The sequence below is a fragment of the Scleropages formosus genome, chromosome 7 (assembly GCF_900964775.1).
Source record: "Scleropages formosus chromosome 7, fSclFor1.1, whole genome shotgun sequence".
Taxonomy (NCBI): domain Eukaryota; kingdom Metazoa; phylum Chordata; class Actinopteri; order Osteoglossiformes; family Osteoglossidae; genus Scleropages; species Scleropages formosus.
Genome location: NC_041812.1, coordinates 24,664,992 through 24,691,439, shown reverse-complemented (window position 1 = coordinate 24,691,439; position 26,448 = coordinate 24,664,992). Strand labels below are relative to the sequence as shown.

General features: G+C 42.4%; 1 protein-coding gene across 2 annotated transcripts in view; it reads left to right on the top strand.

Moving 5' to 3' along the window:
* Window positions 1-26,448, top strand: part of LOC108926341 (pleckstrin homology domain-containing family G member 4B-like) — a 43,797-nt gene that overhangs the window by 7,973 nt on the left and 9,376 nt on the right. Inside the window, exons 1-12 of one of the 2 annotated variants that reach the window (XM_018739003.2) lie at window positions 745-885; window positions 6,343-8,368; window positions 10,579-10,779; window positions 10,992-11,115; window positions 11,457-11,550; window positions 15,411-15,497; window positions 16,000-16,116; window positions 16,426-16,524; window positions 18,047-18,195; window positions 20,496-20,634; window positions 20,819-20,941; window positions 21,380-21,571. In XM_018739003.2, coding sequence (XP_018594519.1) covers window positions 6,520-8,368; window positions 10,579-10,779; window positions 10,992-11,115; window positions 11,457-11,550; window positions 15,411-15,497; window positions 16,000-16,116; window positions 16,426-16,524; window positions 18,047-18,195; window positions 20,496-20,634; window positions 20,819-20,941; window positions 21,380-21,571 — 3,174 coding nt within the window. In that variant the 5' untranslated portion in view covers window positions 745-885; window positions 6,343-6,519. Of the gene's footprint in view, window positions 1-744; window positions 886-6,342; window positions 8,369-10,578; window positions 10,780-10,991; window positions 11,116-11,456; window positions 11,551-15,410; window positions 15,498-15,999; window positions 16,117-16,425; window positions 16,525-18,046; window positions 18,196-20,495; window positions 20,635-20,818; window positions 20,942-21,379; window positions 21,572-26,448 lie in introns of those variants that run through there. The other variant, XM_018739002.2, reaches the window with a different exon arrangement.

Genomic DNA, 26,448 nt, shown 5'->3' with positions numbered 1-26,448 from the left:
GTTGGCTGGAGACAGGCACAGCTGTGACCTTTCATTTGAGCTTGCGTAGTAGCTGGTCTCTCTGCTGGTCTCTCTGCTGGCCTCTTGCCTTTAACTGGGCTGACACCTAGGCAGCAAGCCTGAATGCTGCAAGTTCTGGAGAAATTCATTTTGTAGACACAGCACTTACGGGAAAAATGAAAAAAAGAAGTAATAATAAAGCATATTTTAAAACATACTACACACACACATCATCTGAAACCGCTTGTCCCGTGCGGGGTCGTGGGGAGCCAGAGTCTAACCTGGCAGCACAGGGCGTAAGGCTGGAGGTGGAGGGGACACACCCAGCATGGGACGCCAGTCCGTCACAAGGCACCCCAAACAGGACTCAAACCCCAGACCCACCGGAGAGCAGGACCCGGTCAAACCCACTGCGCCACCGCACCCCCCTGGAACATACTACAATATCACTATTATAATGACAAGTTTAACCCTGTGGAAGATCTGTTTTAAATGAGTCCTTTTTATTAAACTCTGATTTTAAATTGGTCCCACCAAAAAGCCAGCACTGTATTGCGATTCGCTAGACTGACGTTTTCTACCTGTTTGAAATGCTGTTTTCAGCAGGGTATTGATTTAGCTCCCTTGGTGTGGGTTGTCTGAAACCCCCAGGTGGAGCCCTAACAGTCGGTGTGGCCTGAGGGAGGGAATTTTGTATAGGGACGGGGGGGCGAGAAGGGGTTCGTCTGTCTGTGGAGTGTTACTGCAGTGTGAACACCGGGTATGTTGTGTGAGCTGCAGACCTGTACTTTTAGATGATGTATCTGGTTGGAAGACAGGAGAACAATGGAAAAAGATGGAAAAACTTCTCCCGGGAACAAGACAGAGTGCTGCCAACAGGAATTAGTAAGTTGAGCTGCAGTGTGAGTGTTGTTGGTGGGCTGTCATAGTTTTCAAATGTTTACCTTATTGTGGAGGAGGAGGGGAGAAGAAGGCGGTAAATCAGAGTTGTACCCACAGGGTGCTGAGAACTGTGGTAATCCTGGAGTGAAAAAACTATTGTAATTCTAGTATGGGTCTCTTGTCCTTGCATTATCAGAGAACCAGACATATATTGGATACAAGCAGTAAGTAGCTCAGCAAAAGAATGCCAGTAGTTTTCTAAAGAACATGGTGAACAACTGACTTTGCTCAGTAGAATTCTACTTTGAATTCAGTCCCATCGCTCTCCCCCCCTTAAGTGTCAACATTTGCCTTAGGAAAGTACCCGTCTCATTGACCTTTCTACCCGTATCTGAGAGCACCGCTTCTCTGCAGGTCTTGTTCTAACCTCCACAGAGCGATGAGTTTCTTTATCAGTCCCATAGGACAAGAAGAAGCTCTCAAAACACATTACCGTTCACTGTCTTCAAGTGTGGCTTCCTTACTGCTGCCTTTCGACAGCCTGCGCTCATCAGTACCCTGGAATCTCCTCTGCTGTCACATGAGAAGGAGGGTGTTGTACCCTCTTGTGAGATTCTGACCATGTTTCTTTAGATTTTCCAAGCTTTTCACGCAAAATGGACTGATTAAAATCTATTATGGCAGGAAACTTTTGCGAGATCTACAAGAAGTCAGACAATCGCAGTCAGACTTACTGAAAAATGCGACATGATTCAAGTTAATTTCTCCCAGCTGCTGGTGGAAGTATAGATGAATGTTGTTTACAAAATGTCTATACAGCCTTCCTCGACTATGAAGGTAATGCCTTCCAGAAAATCCCTCGGTGAGGGTTAGGGTTATGGCTTTCGATTCTGATTTATGCTGAAATCTCACCAACTCCAATTAAAACCGATTACTTCAATTACTTCAACGGTTAGCACGAGTTATGATAAGTTTCATAACATGAAAAGCAAACACAGCATAAGACAGCTTCCCTTCATTATTTACTGCCTACGACTGTATGAATGTTTATCCGTGCTCATTCGTACGTATTGCGGCGATGGCCGTTGATGGCGAAAATGAAGAGTTCAGCTCAAGCTACAGAAGCAACAAAAACCCTTTCTACCACTAAAGTATACGCAGTGAACAGTGCAACACCATGAACAAGTGTGCATCAACACTTATTTACACAAGTATTTCCCCAGTAATGAAGAGAGATATAGACCTTCTTGCATATTAAAATTAAAACCATCACACTGTAGTTCATTTTCCAGGCTGACTGAAGAAATCCCTCGCAAGCCAAAGTAGGGGTGTGAAATGAAACTCCTCGCAAAGTGGAATTCTCATAAACCGAACGGATGCGTCCTGGGGATGACCGTACTGTGAGAATTCAAATCGCTGTATTTCCTGTGCTCAGAGTCCCCTTTAAGCAGGTTATCGTGACAATGAGAAGTGTATTCTTGTACTTAACCCCTCATGCAGAGTTTTACTTCAGAATTTAACAGCAGTTGCTCAGAGACAGCTCTTTCTGGTCATTCATTGTATAGTCAGGGAGGACATGGAGGAAGGAAGATCCCTGAGCAGAATGGCTTCACCGGAGTGTGTCGCCAGCCACAGGTCACGGGCGGGGCCAGACGCATCTTAGCGAAGGGGAGCGCTCTGGAGCAGAGTGTGGGGCTCTGCAGAGCCTTGTAACACAGTATAATAAAGCAGATTTGCTGATAACATTTTGTAAAAATTTTGCATGTGGGAGACTGCAGCAAATAACACTTGTTGACCAACTCATCTCATAAATATGTGCAGTTTTCATCATCTTGCTATAGAGATCGATGACACTCAGGAGCACAGGACATGAACTGTAAATGCTCCGGAGGCTGAGTTAGGGTGGTCCCGCACTCCTACGCTATTTCTGTTCTGTCTGACCGTGGTTTACTGTAAGCTAAAGGCTGGATATAGGAATTTGGGTGGCTTTTGCTCTTCGACAGACAGAAATTTTAGAAAAGAAAACGGTGCAGAGAATGCAATAAAATAAATTTTCAAAACCGGAAAAGCTTTACATCTTGAAAATCTTGCAACAACTGTTTGTGATACATGGCAGTGTACTTTAAAATACAAATTTGAATTATTTCACATAATATAGCAGCATTAGAATAATTTGAGTATAAAATTTTCAGCCTACCTGCTGTGAACTATGATTCATGCTGAAGCAGGACAATCGACTACTAAAACGGGAAGCCTCTTCTGGGTCTCTGTGGACAGCTGAACCTGTTATGGGGTTCTACAAGTCCCATGGGAAAGCTTTTTTTTAACACAGAACGTAACCTCTGACACTCAGTCTAAGGATATGCCCACTAAGTGACAACCTCTCTTTGTGACTTTAGTCTTTGGTAATACCTTTGGTGAGCGTGTGTTTCTGTTGTCCTGCATGAATCGGATTTCATGACACCTGTGATGCAAGAAACTTTAGAAGCAAAATGCTACCAGTCAAATTACGGTTAGCTTACAGTCAAATTATGGTTTTATTTTCTTTTGATTTAATCACCAAGTGTTGGCAGAAGAGGGGGTGCGGTGGTGCAGTGGGTTGGACCACGGTCCTGCTCTCCGGTGGGTCTGGGGTTCAAGTCCCGCTTGGGGTGCCTTGCGACGGACTGGCGTCCCGTCCTGGGTGTGTCCCCTCCCCCTCCGGCCTTACGCCCTGTGTTACCGGGTTAGGCTCCAGTTCCCCGTGACCCCGTATGGGACGAGCGGTTCTGAAAATGTGTGTGTGTGTGTGTGTGTGTGTGTGTGTTGGCAGAATTTTTTATGTTGCTGATTGTATTGAATATTTTACCTGTGTTGTCACTGCAGTATTACAACTATGATTATTCCACATGTCACCCCTCTTTGGACAATTGTGGACAATTTTTCATGTCTGAGCAATTTTGTACGATATATATTGTCCCTCATAATTGTGCTTGTGGTTGTAGACTGCTGAGACAGTCTTTGCCTCTCTAGTAACATGAGGCCCTGTGATGATGAGATGGCTGATGAGTCTTGGTTCCTCCAGGAGCCAGGGCTGCTGTATGCCTGATTCTGGCCTTTGCTGGTGGTGGTGGACAGCTGGTAGTGTAGTGGTTAGTGCTGCTGCCTTTGGATCCAAAGGTTGCAGGTTTCATCCCCACCTCCAACTGTAGTACCCTTAAACATGGTACCCACCCTAAACTGCTCCAGTAAAATAATTGTAACCTTAACATTGTAAGTCACTTTGGAGAAAAGTGTCAGCTAAATGTATAAATGTAATGCTGCATGAATGGACCAGTATGAGGATGCAGCATGTAAAGTGCTATCTGGTGCCAGGTAATCCCATTTTCCAGTGTGCTCAGTGAGGGTAGCTATGTTAGTATCCATACCCTCCCCATCCCCCTGCAGCCGAAAGCCTCCAACATTCGTCATACTGGTGCTACAACAAGGCAAACAAAGCAGGAGTGAAAGAAGGCCGGGATGTAATCGCCTAGCCTTTGTTTTGGTTATTTGAGAAGTAGGCCCACAGTGTTAGCACCCTAAAACCCTTCCTCCATCGCTGTCTTCGTTTTCTCATTAACACGAAGGTAATAGTTCTCTGAAAAATTTTCTCAGGAGTTTTATACGGTAGTTAGCATACCCTAACTTTATATTCCAAGCCAAGCCATTTTTTTTCCCAATGCCACAAAACATAATAGAATAATAGTTTCAATGGACCTCCAGGTAGGTTGTCAAAGGACAACATCAAAGGCTTCTTAGGTTTTCATGGTGTGTGACACTGTCATTAATCGTCTTTTCTCTGAGGGGCAGTGAAAGCCACTGATGACACCCCATCTGCTCAGAGTGGGCCTCCTGCATTGACAGCACTGTCACCCAATACATATTCCCAGGCCTCGGAGCTTCAGTAGATTACATGAGTTTATTTAGGTGGCAAAAACATGGACACTGCTCCCTTGACCCGGCTTTCAGCATGCAATCCCTTAGGTATATTGCTCTTCAGTTTTGCTTTGCTAAATTAATGACAAAGAAGATTATAATAGATAGAAAGGTGAATGTAACAACTTTCTGAACACTAATGACTAATATCATGCTTTATAAATCTTTTGAGTAAAGCCCAGCTTTTCAGTCGGCTCAGTTCAATGTTAATATGATATGCTAGTCATGTAGCTATGTGTATTGAATGAACTTAGGAATGCTGGCGAGAATTCATAGACCTGTAAAAAGGGAAATATACTGGTTTCACATGTACTTTAGTGTTTGCCACAATTAACACGTGGTGTATGATAAGGACCTCAGAGCCCAGTTTGTCTACATACTGTGCATACATGTGAGGTTATAGCCTAGGGGCTTCAAGAGGTCAAGGAGCTTCTGCGCAGACTGGAAACACTGCAGCAAGGGAGTTCATGGAAAAGTAGGAACCGCAAACAAGGGCAAACAGAAAATTTGCAAGGAAAGGCCCTTTGCCTCATCTCCTTGGATAAATATAGTGGAATCATGCACTGGAACAAGAATATCAGTGCTTGCGTTGCATGTTATCCATGAACAGCGTGGCCAACTGATGTCATGTGAGATTGTTTAACTTTGCAATTATGGTTCAGAATTTAGCTATGACTAAAAACTCTTGCATAACAACTTTTTTGTACATAGAGCCTCTTAGAAATTAGAGTAAACATTGGTCCAAAGACATGTTTCAGATGAACTTGTGATTGTCAGTTGCCTGCAGTGTGTCAGTTGATGAGTGAATGTGTGTGGCTACCCATGCATTGGACAGGCTTCCCATCCAGGGTGTATGCTGTCGAGGCTAGTGCCTTGTGCTTCTGGGATAGGCTCTGTTCTAAGGCAACCCTGCACTGGACAAGTGAATATAAATAACCAATGAATAAACAGATACAAATGAGTACTCGGTGAATCTTTATGTGCGGAATCTTCCAAAATTCCACATTAATAAGCTATTTATATATACTTCAGAAAATGTATTGTAAACTCACAATTTTTCATTTGAGGAAAAAATGCAATTGGATTAACATAGCAGCAGTCAGCTTTTCCTTTTCTTTTTGGTTAATTTGTGTATGACTACTCTTAATTTGCTGCTTTTTTGTGCAATGGACTAGCATCCTGTTCAGAGTGTGCACTCCTTAGCTTCCTACCCTGTGCTTCTGGGATAGGCTGTGGACCTCTGTAATCCTGACTTGGACAAGTGGTTACTAACAGTGAATGAGTGAATGCTGCTTTATCGAAAGGGACTTGCACTGTTTGACCCATTTGCACAGTTTGGTATTTTTCCTGGAGCACTTCAGGGTGAGCACCTTTCACAGAGGTACAACAACAACTTTTAGGTTACCTGTCCATGTATTGAAACTCTTCACTTTGATATAGCTGATGTCTCCATTGTACTGTCTGTCCTATGACATCATGCCATTTACTCCTCTTCCTTCTCTGCAGTTATCCTGCCCTGAATGTTGTTCTGAAGGATGACCACTGAGTGTCCATGAGAAGCCTGTCATTCAGCAGCACCCTCTGGGGCCTTGTGTGCTTCCATGCAGGGACATCCTCCATGCATCATGCTCCGGTGTTTGGATGTGCAAGTCCTGGGAGTAGCTTCAATCGTCTTTTTCTGCGATGGCATGCCTGGGCTCCTTTAACAGGGAGCGAAAGGGAACAACCTTGGACACCTACCTGTTGTCCAAGGATAGAGAGGCATTCTACATGCCTTGGGAAACACTGGTCTGCCCTGAGATTGTTAGCAAGATGAAAATGATCAGGGATGAGACTCCAACTGGTGGTGCCGTGGACAACGGAACTGGAAGTGACACTGGTCCTCTGAGCAGCACTAAAGACTTCCAACAAGAAGGTGACTGGACAAACCAGGAGTACCTTCCAGTCAGCAGACCGGTGGAACCAGACCATATGGCAGATACCTTGGACCATGTCATGGACAACTTGGACCATGTGAAGGATAGTTTGAGTCACGTGATGGACAATTTGAGCAATGAGGGTGAGCATGCAGTCGGGGATGACATCACCCTGCCCCGATTTTCCCCATATAAAGGATCGCTGACTCAGTCCATTAGCTTGAACTGCAACAAAAAAACCAAACCAAGAACTAGCGAGGAAGATCTGTCCAAAACCACAGAAGGCCATCTGAAAAGTAGCACTTGCACTCCAACTATGGATTGTACAAAATCTGATAAAGAGAACCAAAACAGCAGTCCTTCAAAACCCTTCTGCTCCCCAATAAATACAACTGTCTCTGTGACAAATACAACAAGTGAAGCTCTTACACTACAGAACTCTGATTTCGGTGTGGTGGACAGTTTATTTCTAGAAAAACCCACAGATGCTTCTGTATCTGAAAGATCATCTTGTGCTGCTCCTGCATCTGTTTATTTGCTCAGTCAAGCCACGGTTCACAGCTGGCAGTCAGACTCTCCTGGAGATCCAGCACACTCAAAAGTATCCCTCTTGAGTCACAAGGCTAGTTTAACAGCTATTATGGAATGCGAAGAAGCCACAGCAGTAGATAGGGGTGGAGCTGAACTGGCCCACGGCCTGAATGACACTGCTGTCAGGGAGGTGATGATTTTAAAGCCTGTTCCTGCCTGGGGAAACTCTGACCAGGAAGCAAGCACCCAGGCTGGGGCCACTGGGGGTCACGGTCATATTGAGTCCTTTTGTGCTCTGGTCTCGTGTGGAGAAAAGCAAGCCCTCCCACAGACGGAGGACAATCCACTGAAAGGTGTAGATGTTTTTCTGGCTTCTGGGAGGGCGAGCTGTGATCATCTTAAAAGCAGTGTTACTGGAGCGGAAGGGTGCTCCCCCTGTATGAATGACCCCTACGCTGAGTGTTTGGGCCAAGGTCAGTGTCAGGTTACAAGTTCCGTGGGGGCTGAGGAAGGACCAGCAGGTGTGGAGACATGTCATACAGAATGGCAGTGCATGGAGACAGAGGCTTCGCTGCTCACAGTGGACTCTGACTCAGAGACGTCTGGTACAGTAGAAGTCCCGGGTCAGGCTGCAGAAGGGGGCAGCACCTGGAGAGCTGGAACAGGTGAGACAAGAAGAGTGCGAGAGGGAGAGGGCGGGTGCTACAGGGAGGCTTGCACTAAGGCTTGCACTGACAGTACAGGTCTGAGCGCGAGCAGACAGTCTGGCGACAACAGCGATGAGGGGAGCACCACCGAAAGCAGAGTAATTGCTCCTGAGACCCAGTCTGCAGGTGCATGTGACTCCTCCCCTTTCAAGAGCAGGAGTGGCTGTGGTGGGCAACACATACAGAACAAACAGGTGGAGGTCTGTGGACCATCAGAAGACACAGACACCACTCCTTCTGCTGCTGGAGTGGGGGAGAAGAGACTGGAGGATGGGTTCATGGGTCAGGTGCAGGCGCAGAGGCTAGAGGAGCTGGCCAAGGACTCAGAGGATCTCACAGATGAGGGGTCGAGATCATCCCCCGAATTCCTTGTAAAAGGTAAGCCTTATATGCATTTACAGATTTTCCTCCCTCCCAGATTTCCCTCCCTCTCTCACCAAAGTTCACGCCGACTAAACTACTTTTTCTTTCTCGGCATTTACGTAAGCAAACACTGCTGCCCTGTATTTCCTCGCAAGCAAATGGTATGTAACAGCATAAGTTCCTCTTCATGACTCTTGACCTTGTTTTTCACAGCCTCTCAATCTCTGAAGATCATGTGAAACCTCCCATGCTGACACTGACCCTGTTTTCCCCTGCTCCGTTGACTTTAGCAGATCGTGGACGTTCATGACCACAATATACAAGCCTTTACTGTGTTCTTGTTGAACAAAAGCCTTACCTTTTACTTTCTTTCAGCTTGTGCATACAAAATGCACAATTATCCCTGATTATATGCTCTTAGTGGTGCTTCACCTGTAGCACTTCGATAAATATAACCGCAAGCCATTCAAGGCTCACAAAAAGAAAACCTTTCATATTCAGTTTTCAGATTTTTTTTTTCGTTTGTTGGAAAACTATCCTCTCACAGCTTCCTGTTTTCTCTCTAACATCTTCTGAATTAATCTCTTCAGCATATTCGGTAGCGTTATACAACTCATTAATCTTGGGTGTTTGAAGGACGTGTTTACAGTACGGTGACTCAGCGTCCTGTTCTGATGCCTTTGTGCCGTGATTGTTGACAGCTCTCCACCTTACTCAAGCGAAATGCATCGCTTTCGTGACATTTTTTCCCCTTGTTGTTGGAGTGATTAATGCACTGAGCTTTATGCTTGTATCGCAACGGAACTGTGCTCCCCTAGTGTAGACCTGTTTCGCTAATCTAGGGATGGTACGCCACAGAAAGGAACCAGGATTTCTGTGTTGAAAACACAGTGAAAATACTTTAACCATAAGAAACACAGAGTGCAGATATGTAGGAAAAATAGTGTGCAGTTTATGGTCTTCCTTTGATTTGTATAACTGGATTCATAGTGTCAGGAATGCTGACGACCATTCCAGTCTGGTGTGTGAAGGCACCTTGCTAATCACGTGGAATGTGCTATTTTGGTGGACTTCCGTGGATTGCAGTGAGGTGTAGGCGGTGTGCATGCCTCCTAAGGTGGAGGCAGGCGTGTGTCATTGGTGTAACGCAATATGTTCGGCATTCAGCGAGGCGTGAAGATCGATTGGGTGGCGTTCGGACTTTCAGAAAGTGGTTTTTTTCTGGGAGGGACAGGACCATGGAGGACACGAGCACACCAGTGAGTAACTAATGTTAGGCTGGAACACAAAGTAAAACACTATGATACTATGCTGATGCTGTGACAACAGTGGATCTTTTTGTCATTTGCTCAAATACAACAAATGCTTTGACTGGGGCCACTTTTAGGTCCTGAAAGTGACAAGCATAGAATACAGAGGTTCTGAACAATGTTCTTCAGTAGATTTTTAGCACACATATTTTTAATTTGTACTGTTTTTATCTCATACAGAGGTATTATTTCACTTGTGTTTTATGATACGACACTAGGTAGCCCCATTTTCCAGAAACTGTCATGCTTGCAGTTCAGCCCATGTTTTTATAACCCTGCGTGAGTGTTTTGCTTGAGAGTCGAGCTGCAACGCCCATTATAGCACCATGGGCATTATCTCTCCATCCGTGTCGCAGCTGAATCCAGCGAATGAGTCCGGGTCAGTTCACGTCACTCTAATGAAGAGTTCAAATAAATCTATGGTGTGTGCTTGTGTCTAGTCTGGTATTTGGACAGAAAACAGGCAAATATTCCTCCTTGAAAGTGGGCTGGTGTATGAGTCCTTTGATCAGATATATTAATTTCTCTGTGAATCTTGGAGGTCAGTAGAGTGACGGAGAGCAACTGCCAACATAAACAAGGCAGACCCAGTAAAAGGAGACAGGATGCAGAAAGGTCCTCCTCTGTTGGCTTCCTTTATGTACTGCTTCACCTGTACATCAGTTATTTCCATTAGTGAGGAGCAAGAGCCGTTACAGCCCCACTCACAATTGTAATGACTTGCTCAACTTCTTCTGCCCGAGGCAGAGGAAATTTTGGTGCTGAAGCGATGGAACAGCTTCTCGGTAGACAGCCCAGCCCATAAATTCCACAGGCTTGGAGCTGCTCCTCGGTTTGTATCAGTGTTTGTCTGCGCACATTGGGTTCAGTGTGAATCATGCCTCATTCCCCTGTGCTCTCCTTGGGGTTTGGCAGGGTCGTGGCACAAGGGTAATGAGCATCTCCTGGCAGGATGTGGGGAGGATGGTTACGTGGGCAAAAATGAGGAAGCTCTAATGGGGAAGCCTCAGGGCTCCCTCCTCCCTCAGCCAGCCTCCTCTGAGACTCAGCCTGCCCTTGCAGAGGCACACAATATCAGTGGTGATGTGCTGAACTCCGGCGTGCTCTGTCTGCCAGGTAAGTAGGCTTCCCTTTACAGAAGACAATATGAACTTCATTTGAGAAATTCTGATAAAGAGCTTCTTGCAGCAGTGAGTAATGGCTTCCGGTAATGCGTTCACTCATTGTTTGCATCTGCTTTGCAGTGTAGCACTGAAGGTGATTAAACTATTTAAACTGGGTTCTTTAATGTCTTCCTTCCTAATATTTTGCCTTGTGTTTCAACAAAGGGACAAGAGACAAATATGGACGAGCCCTAGTAATCGTGATGACAAGGAATACAGCGTGGTTGAACCCGAACTGCAACAGCAGTGAACTTGTACGCATCCTTATTTACTTCTACAACATAATAAGGTAATCTACATGTATTCAGTTTTGTACAGTGTTATGATCCATCATTGTTGTAAGTTACCCATTGTCTGAATCTACAAACATAATGTGAAAATTTCCCTGCAACATATATTCATAAGGATAAAGAGAAATCTGTAAGAATATTTTGATATTAATTTCAGATAAAAAGTCTTTCCGAATGATCCCTATTCAGTACAGTTTGTAGAAGGTAATTACTCGTAAGAACTGCTGGACAGCAAGAATCATCACTCCATGTTCAAAGATTTCCTCAGTCATGTGCTGCTTTGAAAGAACTCTTCCAGTGGTTTTGAAGGCAGCGTTTGTCATTTGGCATTCCAAAACAGGAAAGAAGTGCAAGCGCTGGGTTTGACTGTTCTGGTGGATTCCCGCCGATGTTCTCCTGTCCCTGCACTCTTCAAAGCATTTCATATCGTACAGGTGAGAGAACAGGTCAGCAGCTGCTTTTCTGCCAGTAACTGCAGCCCTGTTACAACCATAACAGTGCTAATCTGAGCAGAATATTTCATCCATCCATCCGTCTGTCTGTCTGTTCATTCATTCATTCATTCATTCATTCATCCATCTTGAGACCGGTAAGTGAAAAAGTACGCCATCTGAAATCCCATGCCACAGTTATATAGAGAATGTCTGAAGAACTTCAGCCAGTCAATGAAAATTTCGCAGAATGAATCCCCATGTATGAAATAAAAATCACAAATGTATTCTTTTTTCTCATAAAAAAAATGATAAAATCCTATCTTTTAAATTTTATGCTATTTATTACATGGATTTACAAGTGCATAGTTTTAGGATGCTGCATTTTCTGTGAAATCTTCTTTAAAACCTAGTGCTAGATGCAACTAATGGAGCAATATGGCTACATCTTTTTTTCAAAGTTATTTTTATTGTCACTTACACAATATGTTCAGAACATACACCCGAGTGAAACAACGTTTCTCCTGGACCACGGTGTGACATAGAGGACAACATGCACAACATGTACTATGACAGTACCGTTCACAATAACTAAGTACCAAACTAAAAATACTGGAATAAAGTGCAGTGCTGTGGTTGGGTAAATGGCTGATTATGTAACCCTTTTTGGCTGATTATATAACCTTTTGTCCTGAAGAATGAGCATTTTCTGTCGGTCATGGTTAGTGTGTTGCAAACAATGCAGCCACATTTGGGTAACTAGGCTAGTTGCGGGCACCTGATGAAAGGGAACCAGTGTAGTACACAGTTTGGAGTGGGAACCAGTAGGACTCATTTTTGCTGTGTGTGTATTGCACTGCCAGTGTACTTGTTTCGTATAAAGACCTGGTTCAGACCTGAGGGGTGCAGGTGCTGCCCGTGCAGCAGACTGTAAAACTTAGAACAGTTGAGAGCTCACGTCTGGTCTTTGCAACTGGGAAAAGCAAGTAAGTACTGGGAGGTTTTAAATATACACTGTAAATCACTCTTGGGTCTAGGCCTTAGAGATATTCTGTGCTGTTTTCTCTACAGCAGTGTTTCAAAGGTAAAATTCAGTTTAGTTTGTCATAGATATGTTGCCTTTTCTATCACCTTTCATATGTATCCAAGCTGAATGAAAAATATGTATTTGGAGAAGGGTAAAAGACATAGTTTTAAAATGATCTGTGTAATGAGAAGTGTGTTCCATCCTTGCAGAAAACCATAGATCTCAAAACACGAGCAGAACAGAAAGCGCAAAACTTTACACAAACCACTCAGGGCCACCAAAGCAAATTGTTTTATTGTGTGGTGATTTCAGTTAGAAATTAGATAAACCTTCTGGTAATGGATGCCTGCAATGGGCATTTACTTCCCTTAAAGCCGGATCTGGATAACCTTCGCGCTGATCCAGGGTCACTGCTGACAGTGACAGAGGAGATGGTGTGACCTTTGCCTATAATGAATATAAGCTCAGCTCTAATGCCCCAGGGTGAAGACCTTGGCTCATCCCTATGGGGTAGAACACTTACTTGAGATAAACATTATCTTGTTTAAGGGAGTTTAAGATGAAACTGTAGTGTCCTAGATGCACTTATTTAATTTGATTAGAGAGACGTTGGGCTCTTGAGTAAAAAAAATCCATATTCTCTCTTTTAGTCACTTTGGTTTCTGTAAAAGTACAGTACGCAGGTATCAGCATGTAGGGTTTTCCTAGAACCCTGCAAGGCTTAGCTCATGTTTGCCCCGTGTTACACCTTATTCATTGTTTCTTCATAAACTGTGAGTCAGTTCAGCTGTGATTGGCATTTCAATGTAGTGCAGTGTTACTTCCATATCCTGCAGCATTGGCACAGGTTACTCACCTTGAAAAAATGTCCTTACAGATTAATGAGAACTGAGATGAGATCCAGCCAGTAAAATATTAACCAAGAAAATCTGTAAACTTTTCACCAGCTAAAGAAAAACCCTTGTGTTGTGTATTGGTTTCTTTGTAGAGCTTAAAGACATCTGATCTTTAATTTTCCTTTTCTAAGGGGCAGGTGATAGTCTAGTGGTTAGCAGTGCTGCCTTTGTACCTAAAGGTTTCAGGTTCAAATCCCCTCTTCAGCTGTAGTGCCTTCTGAGCCAGTGCTTACCTTGTATTGCTCCAGTAAAATTGCCCACCTCTCTAAATGGGTAGGTGAGTGTAAGCTGCTTAAGAGAGAAATGCACAATGAAGAAATGTGTGGCATAGCTGCTTTCTTCTGGTACTACAAGAGTGCACACTTGGGTGCTGAAGGTACATAGTAGAAGAACTACATTCCCTTAAAGCACCTCTGCTAAGGTTGGCTCTTCTTGTTTCATCAACAGGCTTGGTGATGAGATCACGTTGAGACAGGCCTTTTCTATTTATTTTGTTTTGCCTTCTCCGTATCATTGTCTGTTGCAGACTCCAGGGTGTTCCCTTTCAAATCTTTTCAGGGTGACACACTCTTGAGTTGTGTGGAGCTGCATTCTTTTATCACAGCAAAGTCACAACCTCCATGCTCATTAATTCTATTCTATTCTTTAACAAGACACCTCTGTTTTTTTTTTTTAAACGCTAGTGTACCACTTTGTGCAGGGGCCCAAGTCTGTGTCTGTTTCCACTTTTATTCTACAGTCACATTACATTTACATTTAGATTTATTCACCTGGCAGATGATTTTCTCCAGAGCGACTTCCAATGAACTCTATGCAATGTTATGAGCCCACATACCTTATTCACCAAGGTGACTTACACTGCTAGATACATTACTTACACTGGGTCACTCATCCATACAGCAGTGAAACACACTCTCTCTGTGTCACTCACACACAAGCAGAATCAATAATATTTCTTCCCTGTCAGGGTCTATCTTTTGTACTATTTAGCCTGGGTTTAGACTATTCTGTGCTAAAAAATCTGTCCATTTATTATTATACTGAGTCCTTCTGAAAGCTGCTCATATTTAAAGGCTGTAAAACAACTGAAGTGACTTGACAAATTACTTGGGTTGGTGCTTGAAAGGCACTAATGTAGCGTTTTTTTAAATTTTAGTGTGTCCAGTTCGTCTTTGAAAGTAGACATAACATTCGTTTTATTGTGGCTGTTGTTTGCGTGTTCTGTAGTTGCTGTGCAAGGAGAGATTTATGAGAAGCTGAGACTTAGGACAAATAAAAAATGCACACCCTCTTGGCAAATACCACCCGGATAAAATGGCTTTCCTTCGCTTGTGCTCTTTATTACAAAATCACTGCCACATGTGTTGGGTTTTTCAAAACACTTTTTTTTGCTCAATTTTTGGTCAGTAGTTGTCTTTGGTATGTGGCCTTACTCTTTCGTATGTACCTTTGTGAGAAGACTTATCTCTAAGTCCGGGCCCCATCTAACCTTCACTTCCCGGACAGATAGGGCTCCTGACAGACCTAATGGGGGCACTTATGGTGGAGGAAATGAGTTTGATTACACATGCCTTTGTACCATGGTTCCATCAGGTCTGCGTTCCTGATCAAATCGTTTCTAACAGAGTTTCAAACAAAAGAGTCAAACATAAGCTAGAAGGGCCTGCCATAAAACTAATAAAACAAAACAGTGATCTCACGAAAGGAGAGCACCCTCCATTTAAGTGCACATGCTAGCAAGGACTCTACCTCTTGAGGAACCATCTCCTATCATGGAGTTCTTTGTGCAAACTGCTTTGAAAGAGCTGGATTGCTCATCAGATGTTAAATCAAGCAATAAACCAAACAATAATATGAGAACATGTTATTTCTAGGATGGTGTTTAAAAGGAAGTGAAGGGTTTGCTTAGAGATTAAGAGATGCTATGCCACTCCCAACAGGAGGCTGTGCCCAGATGTATCCACACCATTCTGCTCCTGGCTGACAGAGACCTCACGTTCCGCACGGAGAAGTCCACTTCCATGCAGGTAACTATCAGTGAGTGCTTCCTCTTTGCTCATCAGCCAAACATATCATTTCTTTCACATCAAATGAGGATACTGGGCTATTATACAAAGAGAGCATATGATTTTGCTTGAATATTTCTAGTGCAATAAGGGTAGAGGTTGGTAGAAAAGGATGGAACCGATGTTTTACTTCAAGCTACAGTTTTTTTTGCTTTATTTTTAACTTTTCTTAGTGTCTGCTGAATACATCGATACAAGGGCTTGGAACATGCGTATATAAAATGTTCTACTTTAATATCTACAAGTTTGCATGTAAAATCTTACAATTCATTAATAGGAGTTCATTTAGTCTTGCAAAATTTGCCATTGACTGAATGCCTGAAGTGTTTTTGCAACTATATACGAACATTATGTAAGGACAGCGCTCTCAACCATAATTTTTTAAATGTTTTTATTCCAAAAAGAATAATTTGTTAGTGTTTGTCACCATGCTAACACACATAAATCAAACTGTGCACTGCAGTTTGAGCTCCTTACTTCTCTCAAGTCCCTTCACAAATATGTGGACACCAGCCAGCTGCCGGCTGAGTTTGATGGTACCTTTCCTTTCTGCCACAACAGCTGGATTGGGTTCCGGATGGTAAGAGTTACTCTTGTCTCATTTTGTTACTTGCCATTTAACTTTCTTTGGCTGTGTTACCAGCACAGAACTGATTAACTTTATACAGAACCATAGTTATTGCAATGATATACAGTATGTTGTAATTTTGATATTATTTAATTTTATTTCATTTTAATTTTGATAATTATTTAATATAAACAGTGTTTTTTGTTCTCTGCAATGTAAAATTGCTAACAAATAGCTTTAAATACCTTCATACAAAATTGTGTAGTTTGTACTAGACTTTTTAATTACCTAATTTTTACTTTTGGGAATCCATTGACCCAGAGGTTGGAACAACTAACCCGTACCTGTCAGGATGCCATCAGCCTCCTCAAGAGCAGTATATCCAAGCTGGAGAGCACTGCATTGCCAGTCACTGCTGAGGTGAGGTTTGGACCACTTTCTTGCCGCACTTGAACCTGGGTACTTTGTCATCTCACCTTCAAGTGCTGTGCTGTGGTCTTTGTGGGTAGTTTATTCTAACATAGGAGCCTTTAGCTAGCGGAAGCACTCTTGTATAAATCGCTTAACAACAGATTTAGCCCAGCAGTGTATTCATTGTGACAAGGGAGGAGACTGCTAAAAATTTCCCCACCATACAGAGTCAAAGACATGCATTACAAAGAGCTTACTTAAATTAAAGGGTCATCCGTGTCCACATGAAACGTATTTGGTTATGCTGTCGCTCTGGAAATGGAGTCTTATTTTGTGCACTGTGCTTGAGAGTGTTTCTTAATGCAGTAAATCCCATGAGGAAGATTTTAAGATAGAATTTTGTGGTCTAAGTGGCAGTTGGCATTTAGGTAAAACAAGACTTGAGGGAAATATGACTTAAGTGTACATGCACAATTGGATTGAGATGAATGATGACTTTCTGTTCAAACATCTTTTCCGTGATTTGCTCGACCTTTCCTGTCAGCGGGGGTCACGGAGGAGCACACAAGCACTCTAGACAAAATCCACGGGGAATGGATGATTAACAGGAGATTCCAAGGAGTGTCTTGTTGTAATTCATAACTGCAGTTTCCCATGATGGAGTGGCTGAGGGTGTCGGTAAACAGACTTTGAAGTGTGTCAGCTGGGAAATTGGCTCAACGGTCAGATGTGGATTTCTCTCAGCCATACGGACCCTTATCACAAACCTTTACCTACTGGAAGGATGCACTGTGCTAATATTTGAAGAGTGGACTGAGAGCAAATAAATGGCTTGTGGGTCCTTTCACAGCCCGATGCACACTGAAGTGTTCAGCTGGATGTCACGGCTTCCTGCTGACACAATGAGGACTGTGCTGTGCTCATTTAGGCTGGAGGAAACAGCTAAGTTTGAGATTTGTTTGAGACAAAGAACCTAGCGGTGGATATTTTGTTTATGTGTGTTATAAATATCAGGTTGAAATAAAGTTTTGTTGCTTTCCGTGCTCATTCACTTCAATTCCGACATCTTCATTCTGACATTCGTTTTGCAAGAGTTAGCCGTGCCGTTAATGTGTGAGCTGAATTCTTTGGCTTTCATCTGAGAATTTTGAAAGCAGATTGAATTAATTACATTTTGCTGAGTGAGGAAGAGGTTAAAACAAATGTCTTCAGATGGTGTCTTTGTACTGTTACATCTAAACATGTAATTTACATAATTACAGAACAGTGACACACCTACGCTGCATATTTGAGTTATTTTATGTGGCAGCGTACTAAAGGCCATATTTTCTATGTTTATTCTTGGTGTGAACTAGTTAAACTTGTGAAAGTATTTCAGTTTCAAGAATGTTTTTGGCTTAAATGTGACACAATGAAGGCCAAGCCTTGAGTCACTGTCATAGTGAGGGAATATCTCGCGCTACTCAACCGGTATTCAAGACATTGAAGGTGTTCCAAGAGCCAAATAGGGCACAGTACTTTGTCTCTCCAGGAGGCCCAGGAGTTGCTCTGCAGCTACAGAGACCAGATGCGTAACATCCTGGAAGACAGCAGGCTGCTGCGACTGCAGGTGGAAGGCGGTGCAGCGTTGTCAAGACTCCGGAAAGAGGAGTCCAGCGTCAGCCTCACCGAGGACTATAGGTACACTGGGATGGTTGCTTTTTCATTCAGATTGTTCAAATTCCATTTCACTTGTTTCTTAAGCTTAGATAATCTTAGACTTATACTTGTTCCTTGTGTTATTAATGGTCAAATTGAACATTTTTAAAGTTTCAATGGTGCAAAACTGACCAATACAGCACTCCCTGACAGAACAAGGTCCCTCACAATGAATAAGTGGTTCAACTCCTTATGAAAACACATAGTTCTTTCTTATGCATAAGGCCAATGGTTATATGCAATTGCATTTTTGCTCATCAAATGTGCAGTCTAATTCCTTTGTTACGCTGTAATCTTAGCCAAAAGGTTGAAAAATACCAAAAATATTTGGTAAATGAAGGATTAATTCTACAGAGGCATTTGTGATTGAACTCAGACAAGTCTATGCTATATTGTCTCAAATTCAAAACATTGAAATACTTGTTGGGGGGTGCAGTGGCGTGGTGGTGCAGGGGTGCAGCAGGTTTGGCTGGGTCCTGCTCACTGGTGGGTCTGGGGTTCAAGTCCTGCTTGGGGTGCCTTGTGATGAACTGGCAACCCGTCCTGGGTGTCCTCTCCCCCTCCAGCCTTGTGCCTTGTTTTTTGGGTTGGGCTCTGGTTCATCGCGACCCCACTTGGGACAAACGGTTTCAGACATTTGTGTGTGTGAAACGCTTGTCGGAGAGCTGGATTTTGGCCTTGTTTTATCCTTTCATTCTCCTCTCTCAGCTATCAGTTCACAGATCGGTCATGCTAAAAAAGGTTTTCAGGGTTTTTTATCCATTAAAGAGATGAAACTTAATTCCTTTGTGTCTCAGCCAACTTTGTGAGATGGCGCCCAGTGAAGAAATTCAAATACATTACATTTACATTTTTTCATTTAGCAGACACTTTTCTCCAAAGCAACGTACATCTCAGCAAAAATACAATTTGTGCATTACATTAGGAGAAAGAGACATAGTTGCAGACATGCGATTCTTAAGCAAACCTAGTTTGTTACTATCCATATATACTGAATTGTGAAATATGCTGTAGTGGCAGAGATACAATGGCTGGTTCAACCGGTGTATCTGGGGCTTTAGCAAGTGACAAAAGACAATACTCGCAACAATGACAATCACATTCTCATTTTGTGCACTTCACGCTCCATTTGTCAGGAAGCTTGTATGAATCACGATAGGCTGTGCACCCCCTTGCAGTTTCTTTACCATCTTCCTTGGCCTGTGCTATAGTAAGAAAGTAAAGCATTTATCTTCTTCTTGTCTTTTAACAAAGATGAGCACTTCATGCTTTTCAGAGAGAGGACAGAAATGTGTTGAGACTTGGTTCTTCACACTGACTAAGCTATCTTGTGTGTAGATTATTTTAAACAAGAATAGACTGGCTTGTGGTGGAGAAGCAGAAAGGTGCTTGGCTGGAACTAGTACATACTTTATAGATAATGGAACATCCGAGGCATGCAAGATTGTTACTATGTATAGAAAGCAAGGAAAACTGCGTGGTGTCTTTTAACTGAAACAGATGTGTATGCCGTGTGTTTATTTGCATTGGTTTTTGTGGATTTAATCCTTCATTTTTGTTCAATCTTTTAATAATTAAAAAAAAAAAAATAAAACGCTAAATATTTCATTTGAGATTTCCAAAAAAATAAACTTGTTATAAAGCTCATAACCAACAGAACTCGGAAGACGACAGCAAAATGTTCTCTGCCTTCAGTATGAGTCTTTTCCGAGAGCAGGAAGCCCTTGGTTTTTGCCAGTAGTTTATCATCCAGTGCTGATATCAAGGTCATTTGGTTTTTCAGAACTGAATTCAACACCAAGTCTGGAGTATGGTGATTACAGGGCTTTTTAAGCGGTGGTGAGACTTATCATATAGAAGGAGTCCCAACTCATCAGTTTTTCTCAGCTAATCTGCTTTTCTCCTGAAATGACTTTGAAATGTCTGATTTGCACACGCTCCATGCAGTTTGTCTTGAGTGTGGAACATGAGAAATTGCTTAATTAGCAGTGTTCATGGATCCAAACATTACCTCAGTGTGGTAAAGCTGTGCACGACTCTATTTGCAGAAAAATCTTACGGCATTCAAGAAGCTAGTGGGATTTTTCATGCATTTGTATGCAACATTGTTTTTTGTGAGCTGTTCATGTTGTATATGCCTACACTATGTATACTTTATAAAATGATGAAATATTTCCTTTTTTTACAAAACAAAAAATGAAACTTTAATTTACAAATATGTTGTATTCAAAGAATGCAAAGCAAAAATTCACTATATATGGGAATATTTTTTTGTGTCACAGGGATGCCATTGAGATGGTTAGTGCACTGTATGACCAGGTGGATGAGCTACTACATCATCTGGTGACACTGTCCAACAAGTCTACTAAGCAGCTGGAGTTCATTCTGAACTTCACAAGCCTGGAAGAACGTTTCACGGAGGTAGGGGCCCCTACTGGCAGCCAAGGGTTCAACTGTGGTGTTTACAGTCATTTACTAAAGGCTTTCAGATGAGGGAGCTTGGTCTGTGGCTTTGCAACACACTATACAGAATTAAGTATAAAACCTAATGTGGATATGATACTCTACTGGGTTGTTCAGATTGGTATGGTTTGTGTGTGGCCAGGTGAGAGGGTGGATCGAGGATGCAGGCGAAGGACAACTGACAGCACTCTGCAACTTGGAAGATTCCCTGGAGCAGCTGCACAAACAAAAAGCCCGCTTCAGAGACTTCTACGCTTTGGCATGTGTATGTCTGTAATTTTTCATTTCAATTTGGAGTAGGTATGCAACACATGACAGCTGGTAGTATTTACATTTACCTTCATTCATTTAGCTGGTGCATTTTTCCAAAAAGACTTACAGTGTTAATCTACCTACAATTATTCACCCATTTGTACGGCTGGGTAATTGTTTACTGGAGCAATTTAGGGTAAGTACCTTGCTCAGGGGTACTGTAGCTGGAGGGGAAATTTAAAACCCGCAACCTTTAGGTCCAAAGGCAGCAACTCTAACCACTATGTTACCAGCTGTCCCCTATAAAGTAATATAAATGATACTACATTTTGCACAGATGTAATATATTCATATTAGAAAAGCCTATCAGAGGTTGGCTACACTAAACTCGAGAATGAAATATACGGTATATGTTGCTAAAAGAGAGACTTGTGGCTGCCTGTGCTCACAGGAGCGATGTAAGACTGGGGAGGCACTGCTACAGAGGCTGCAGCAATGGGAGGCTTTGGCCACAGAGGAGCTACAGGAATACCAGGTCAAGGTGTACACCTTCGCTGCACAGCTCAGGGACTTCGCCCAAAGGGTCGAGGATGCCAGAGACAAGCTGGACAAGACTGTCAAACTGTACGAGTTCTTTGACAAGGTGGGAGAGCAGCCCTGGTCAGTGCAGAAGGATGTGTTTTTTCTCGGTGCTTTTTTGGAATGCTCACTTGTACAGTCCATTTTCTAAAGGTCTATACTCACTCTTTATCATTTTATGAAGTGGTCAGAGGTAGTAATTTTTCCAGCAATCTCAGCATTCCTAGTCAAGCCACTATTGTTGTTTCAGTCTTTTCAACACCTCTGCGTGTTTCGTCTCTGCTGCTTACATTTACAATTATTTAATTAGAAGACGCTTTTCTCCAAAGTGACATACATCAACAGCAGGCAAGATTTGGATGCAGACACGTGATTCTGGAGTACAGTGAATTTGTCGCATTCCACCATATGAACCAGTAAACATCACACAAGTAGCTTTATATAGGCTTTTCCATCATTAAACAGATTGTTATTACAAATTTTAAATATAAATATGTACACATTTATTTATGTTTACAAACCCAGTACACACACACACATTTTCAGAACCGCTTGTCCCATACGGGGTCGCAGGGAACTGGAGCCTACCCGGTAACACAGGGCGTAAGGCCAGAGGGGGAGGGGACACACCCAGGACGGGACGCCAGTCCGTCGCAAGGCACCCCAAGCGGGACTTGAACCCCAGACCCATTGGAGAGCAGGACTGTGGTCCAACCCACTGCACCACCGCGCCCCCAAACCGAGTACAATAAGTACAAAAAACATTGGCAAAAAGTACATAATTACTATAAAAACATCTTATGCATAAGCTGAGTACTTAATACATTATGTGTAATGCATTTCACATTACTTCATAAAAAACATGGAATAAATTAAGTTTAATGGTGATGCACATTTCAATAAATACGGTACATTGTACTCTCTAAAGCACAGCACTGCTGGCTATCAAACACCACTGGCTCATTGCTGCAAACAATAAGCAGTAATAAACAGTAAAAAAAAACAAACAATAAACACAGTGAAGGAAATAAAGCCAACTTTTTCCATAAAGTTAAAATATTTCACCCTTTTTACGCTTTTGTCTTTTCCAATTAATATAATTAACTAAACATATCACAGAAAGATTAGCAAATACAGAGAAAGTTATTTACCTTGCATTTAGGGTGAAAACTTTCCATAAGAGCACCAACCCACCTCTAGCAGCTCCTTGCTTGGCATATTCTCTACATTACTATATACCTACAATATTGTGTAAAACTTGATGGTTTCTGCAGTGTATTATGTGGCCATGTTATTTTAAAGCCTAGAACACATGACCAAGTTGCCTTGGAAAACATATCACAGAGATCTTGAACGTTGCAGTACAGAAGATAGTATCTTAAAACACGTTACACCCCATACAACAGGTAGCCACACCAATGAATGTATGTTGCAAAACACAACATAATACAGAGAACAATAACTAAGTAATGAGGCGTGGCCTTGTTAATTAGGTTAGTTTAAGTTTGTGGAGTGGTGCATTTGCAGGTTTTGTTGGCAGGTATGGATGGTATGAATTTATGAAGAAGGTGGATTTGAAGTATGGATCAGCAGTTTAACTGGGGTACCTGAGTTTGTGGAGTTGCGATATTTATTGAGGGTGAAGGACATCTACTGTATGTGTAGGGGGGGGGGGGGGGGTTCTGGGACGCCAAACTGCATTGCTGAGCCTTCAGGAGGTGCCTAATTCAACGAAACACTAACGAAGGGAGGTGCCCGCTTGACAACCTCAGTGAAATACCCATGTTAGTGCCCTGTGATTGTGTTGGTTAGGGAAGGAAGTTAACATTCTTGGTCTCGAGTCATGGAGATGTATGTTGGCAATGCTGGGTGTTCTCTGTGGCTTCATAGTGAGGTCGATTGGTCTGGGTCCTTGGGTGCTGCCGTTGTAATATACGCATGGGGTATAAAATCTTGTCTTGTGTATCTTGAATGAGAGGTTAGCACAGTGTAAAGACTGCTTGAAGTAAAAATGTTTCTTCCATTGAGAAAAAAAAATCTCTTAAATTAGCCTTCTTTGTCATTGTAATTTATTATTACTAAGGAATATATGAGTTTCATGATAATGCTGACCTTGAGTGCATAGTAAGACAATGTTGATCTTGAGCGAATGGTATGAGGAAATTCTTTACAGAGTCAATTAAATATGCAATACACAAGGAATTTGATTAATAATTAAGGGGATGCTGGATTAATAGAATTTTGCTGCTTTTGGGGACAATTTTTTTTTTTTTTTTAGTTTTTTACTGTTTCACTCAAATGTGTGTTTTATGGTGTTATACAGTCTGAACAGATTCAGTAGTGACAAATACTTGAAGCAGAGAAATCACAGTGAGTGCAGCCCTGCTGCTGAGTTCATTTACTACTGTTCAGTAATCAGAACCATATGGGCTTACGGGCTTTTAGCCAGGCAACAGACACCATGGGGTCTCACACACCATTTTTACAGTGGGTGGTATTACTTCAACTTTGATTCACTAGCTGGACACTGAGCGTCCATCTCAGGTGGAGGCCAGCAATCTGACCTTGTTCAGCTGATAATCAGACCAACATCCAGAAACCTCATGCATCTATGCACATCACGTGCCATGCTCTTCAAATAAGGAATCAATTTAATCTTTTTTTTTTTTTTTTAACCGAATTCCTGACAGACAGTTCTGTGACATTTTTTTTTTTTTTTTTTCTGTAGTTCACAGCATGTGACCTACTAACAGAAGGTCAGCCATGCACTGTGTCAGACACAGCAGCTGCCATAGAGGTTAACTGCTATCAGTTTCTTCTATTTGCATAATTGCAGTTACTATTTGGGGCTTTCACTCCCCCCTAACCTTGATTATGCAAAATTTAATTGTTTGTGCAGAGTAACCTTTGCCATCTGCTCACATATGGGACTGCCTTTAACACTGGCTATATTTCTTCATATGACAGCAGTTTGTCACTAGAAATAAATATTGGTTGGAAATTTTTGGAATTGAGCTTAATGCAAACTATAATACCTTGTTTTTTACCTTTGCACGTGTTTAATCCTTTCTTGTCTTCAGCGTTTCTACCTTTGACACAGATTTGTTGCTTCCAGCTCTACGATGTGAAACATAACAAATATTAAATATATCGCTGTGAGACTAATTCAGCTTTTTCCTGCATTTTAATTTCATTGTGCAGGACTTTAAATTTTGATACAAGTTTGACTGAAATATAACCCAGCATTGAAGTTGGGGTTAAAGTTAAGATAGAACTTTATTTTCATCCACAAAATCTAGAGAAATGCAATGAACATTAGGTTTGAAATAAACAACTACAATGTATATGTATATGTTTCACAATATCATAAGTCCTTTAAAACATACTTTGCAACTCCAAAGACTGTTACTTGGGGTGTCTAAAGATCACAGGCCACTGTCTGCTCTCTGAACACAAAAATAGCCCACGCATCGTTTGAACTGCTTTTCCCATACGGGGTCACGGGGGGCCGGAGCCTAACCCGGCAACACAGGGTATAAGGCTGGAGGGGGGAGGGGACACACCCAGGACGGTACGCCAGTCCGTCGCAAGGCACCCCAAGCAGGACTTGAACCCCAGACCCACCGCCACCGTGCCCTCCTACAAAATAATCCTTAAATTCAATATAGAGCAGCAGTTATATGTGAATAGATGCATTCAGTTCAGTGAAGCTTGTTAGTCACAATGTTTTAATTTCTCAAGCTACAGCAAATTCTGGCCCTGACCAGAAACATTGCAAACAAAAAATAAAATGGATCATTGAAACAGGAATACGAAACATGCTATGAAGAGTATTTTTTATTTTTTTTGTGCAAGCCATCACACGCAAGTTACAAAACTAGCTGCAAAAACACTCATGCCAACTGACGTTTATTAAAACAACACTTCAGGAAAGAAGTATTGAAACATGCCCACATGCACCTGTGAATCACAGAATGCCTACACAGTGACGGTGTACAAAGCTATGCAAATGTCAACACTTCTGCTTAAGATGTGTCATGCAATCCAGCACCACCCCATGTCACCCTATCTCCTGTTTATGGTGTTGCGCTGAGTGTGGTGGGGGGGTCCTCAAAAGCCTTACCCAATGGCAGGTGCGAGCCCTCCAACAGACTCAGATGAAATGCACTCTAAGAACCCACTGATCTAATACTTCTGCTGCATCCATCTCCTGAAATGCAGTTTAATCAAATCCAACTATGTTAATAAAGTGCAGTACTGCACTGGCAGATCACCACAAATTTCTCATCCTGTGTGACAGTTACATTTATTTCTGACATACTGGGATGATGTAGCTCCTATTTGTCACTGTGATCCAGAGGACTCAGGCCAAAATGGAGGAAAAAACTCCAAGTCAGTAACAAATAAAGAAGGTCCTCAAATCTGAATGTCAAATGTAGCCAGATATTACAAAAAACCCTTTCATACATGAAAACCCATATCTCAGGAGTGTCATGCACTCGGTGACTCACTCATTTTGACCACATTAGAAGAAAGGTGACCAGCTGATCAGGGGGAAGTGGGAAGAAGAAACCACTCGCATGATGTTGATGGAAAAAAGGCTCACAACACTTTTTTTTCTGTAGAAATCACATCACAATGTGCAACAGGCATTATATTAATTGCTGCATCTTGCACTTGCAAGAGAAACAAGCCTGTTATGACACTGAGAGGCTTCAGGAAGTCTTCATATTACAAGCAGTAAGTAACTGTTGTAACTGTTCGCACTCCAGAAGCTACTATGTCCCCCTGTGTACAGTGTGGACCTGTAGCCGCCTATGAATATTGATAGCAAGGCACTGGGGTCCGCATGGTGGGGATTCACTGTGAAACGGGGGCTGAATGATCATAGGATTTCCATCATCTGCTCTAGTGTTTACTGCTCCATCTCAGCAGCCCAAT